Genomic DNA, 2,397 nt, shown 5'->3' on the forward strand with positions numbered 1-2,397 from the left:
ACATGATCCTTCAGAAATCATTATAATATGCTGATTTGCTGCTGATGCTTATTATTATCAATGTTGAAAACCGTTAATATTTTGTGAAAAACATGATTTTTTCTTTGATGAATTAAAAGTTCAGCATTTATTTGAAATGTAAATCTTTTGCAACACTATAAATGTGAATTTACTGTCAGTTTTGCAGTTACTTTAGAATGGTAGTGTATGTTTCAGTCCAAGAAGCTCCATTAAACGTTGGTGTCAACAAGTTGGTTGACAATGCAATGGCAAGGACATCAATGTAATTGACAACAAATGTAAAATGTTCACCCTCTCATTAATATTAATAAACTTCTATTAATATTTCAGTGATGTCTTTAATCAGTTTACTCACTGTGTGTGTGCACGGGCAGCTTCCGTCTCCTGGAGCAGTTGGGATCCAGCCCTGGTTTGGAGCGCTTAGCCTTCTGAAATACAGCCAAGGCGAAAAGAGAGACTGTTGCAGGAGGGTAGGGGTCAAAGCTTGAATGTGATTCAGATAAAAAGGAAGTCCTGTGAGGTTCAGGATCAGAGCTGCAATTGTTTTCAGCCCTAGAGATGTTCAGATCAGTATTAGTTTGGGGCGAGTGGGCTTTTGGTGTGGCATATTGTAGACAAGGTGCATATTTGGGCTTTGAGTCTAAGTTTGCCCATTGGTCAAGGTCTTCATCACAGGTCTGCATTTCTAGCTCGCTCGAATCCTCTTCATTTTCACCATTATTCTCATCCCAGCAGACAGGCAGTGGAGGTGATGGGAAGTCCATTTCTTGTATTGTTTTTTCTTCTTGCCTGTTCGTAAATTCTTTCTGGATCCTTCCCCAAACATCTACATTTTTCATACCATCATCACCACCTAGAAACTTCCTTCTTCTCTCTTTGTATTCTTCTACCAAATCCTTTTCTTCTCCAGTTTCCACCAACGCATGCTCTTCCCTCTCCTCTTGCTCCACAAGATGTGTATTTGGATTGACTGGTGACCTATCAGCAAGTTTCGAAGGATTAGCCCAACTGTCTTTTAGTTCTAGATTGTTCATTGTGCTACCTAAATGTTCTAGATCACCGAGGCCTCTTTGGAATGATTTTAAGCTCTCAAGCTCCATGTTTTCTGGATGAATAAATTGGTCCTCTTCATCTTTAAGTTCCAAATTCTCGCTCTCTACATTTGTACAAGCTTGATTCTCTTGCTTCACATGCTGTAGATGTAGAACCTCTGATAAGTGCTCACTTTTATCTGAACGTTTGCACACATATCTGAAAGGTTCAGTTGTGACTGCTTCCAAAATCTCTGTGGTGGAGATCTCAAGAGCATCTTGGTCTCCAGGGCACAGCTCTTGTTCGGCTTTAGCAGTGTCGGGTGTCTGTAAGGTTAGTGGCACCTCAAAACACTGCCTGCTCTGCTGACGTCTCTGGGGAACCACAGTGAAGGTGGTCAAACCTTCTCTCTCAGAGGGGTTTCTCAGCAGCTGACAGCCAGAAAGTGCCTTAAGCTCAGCCTCAGGGGTGTGATGCTCAGAAAACAAACCTGTAGAAGAATCTTCTGCTAGCTGATTCTGGGATATAGAAGAACTACAGAGGGAATTGAAAGAAAGATATTGAGAATCAGTTACTTCAAGAAAAGAAACAGTGAATTAGTTTCCTGGTTGATATTATCTGGCTGAAACATCCACACAAACTATTTCTACAGTGTTTTTCACAACAGTTTCAAAGCAGCTTTACAGAAAACCGTGACATTAATGTTTATAATACCTATGTATTCATGCTGTATTGTCACATTTAGCAGATTAGATAAGCAGATGTTCAAAAGGTAAATTTCTATATTTCTAAGGAAGTACAAATCAAGAAATGAATTCAGCAAAATGAACATACTTTACAGAAGATAGGGTTCTCTGTTGCCGTGCCTGCAGAGATTCTGCAAGTTCACTCATAACTTTAGCAATTGCAGGGCAGCGGTCAGCAGTGCAAGCTCTGTATTTGTCTGAACTCTTGTCGTCCCCTTGAGCTTCCTCTACTGAAGCAAAACAAAGTGTTATGAAAAATACACTGTAGTGTTTTTTTGAGTGTCTTGTGCTCATCTGTAAAACCATCTCATCTGCAACCTATCACTAATATAGCACCTTAGAAAAAACAGCACAGCGTACAATATGTATTTTTATTGAATTTATTCAAATATGAATCAGTATTAGTAAATTGAATTTCAAAAGTTAACTTGGCAAAAAAAAACTAACAAACCAAAAAAAAAAAAAAACAGCAAAAAACAAACAATGAAATTCTGAAGAAAAAACAAAAGACAAGCACATAGAACGTTGATGACAAATATAACATTAAAATTATTCTAACAAAAAGCAAAACGGCAAAACTAAACAGCTTTAATTAAAA

At 38.3% G+C, this 2,397-nt stretch overlaps 1 protein-coding gene across 1 annotated transcript in view; it reads right to left on the reverse strand.

The window, feature by feature from the left end:
- Window positions 1-2,397, reverse strand: part of LOC107578859 (uncharacterized) — a 4,495-nt gene that overhangs the window by 1,218 nt on the left and 880 nt on the right. Inside the window, exons 2-3 of the mRNA XM_016264764.1 lie at window positions 1,888-2,026; window positions 377-1,587 (exon numbers count right to left, since the gene is read on the reverse strand). Of these exons, the coding sequence (XP_016120250.1) occupies window positions 377-1,587; window positions 1,888-1,946 (1,270 nt within the window). The 5' untranslated portion in view covers window positions 1,947-2,026. The remainder of the gene's footprint in view (window positions 1-376; window positions 1,588-1,887; window positions 2,027-2,397) is intronic.

Source organism: Sinocyclocheilus grahami, unplaced genomic scaffold (genome assembly GCF_001515645.1).
Source record: "Sinocyclocheilus grahami isolate Dianchi unplaced genomic scaffold, SAMN03320097.WGS_v1.1 scaffold12362.1, whole genome shotgun sequence".
Classification (NCBI taxonomy): domain Eukaryota; kingdom Metazoa; phylum Chordata; class Actinopteri; order Cypriniformes; family Cyprinidae; genus Sinocyclocheilus; species Sinocyclocheilus grahami.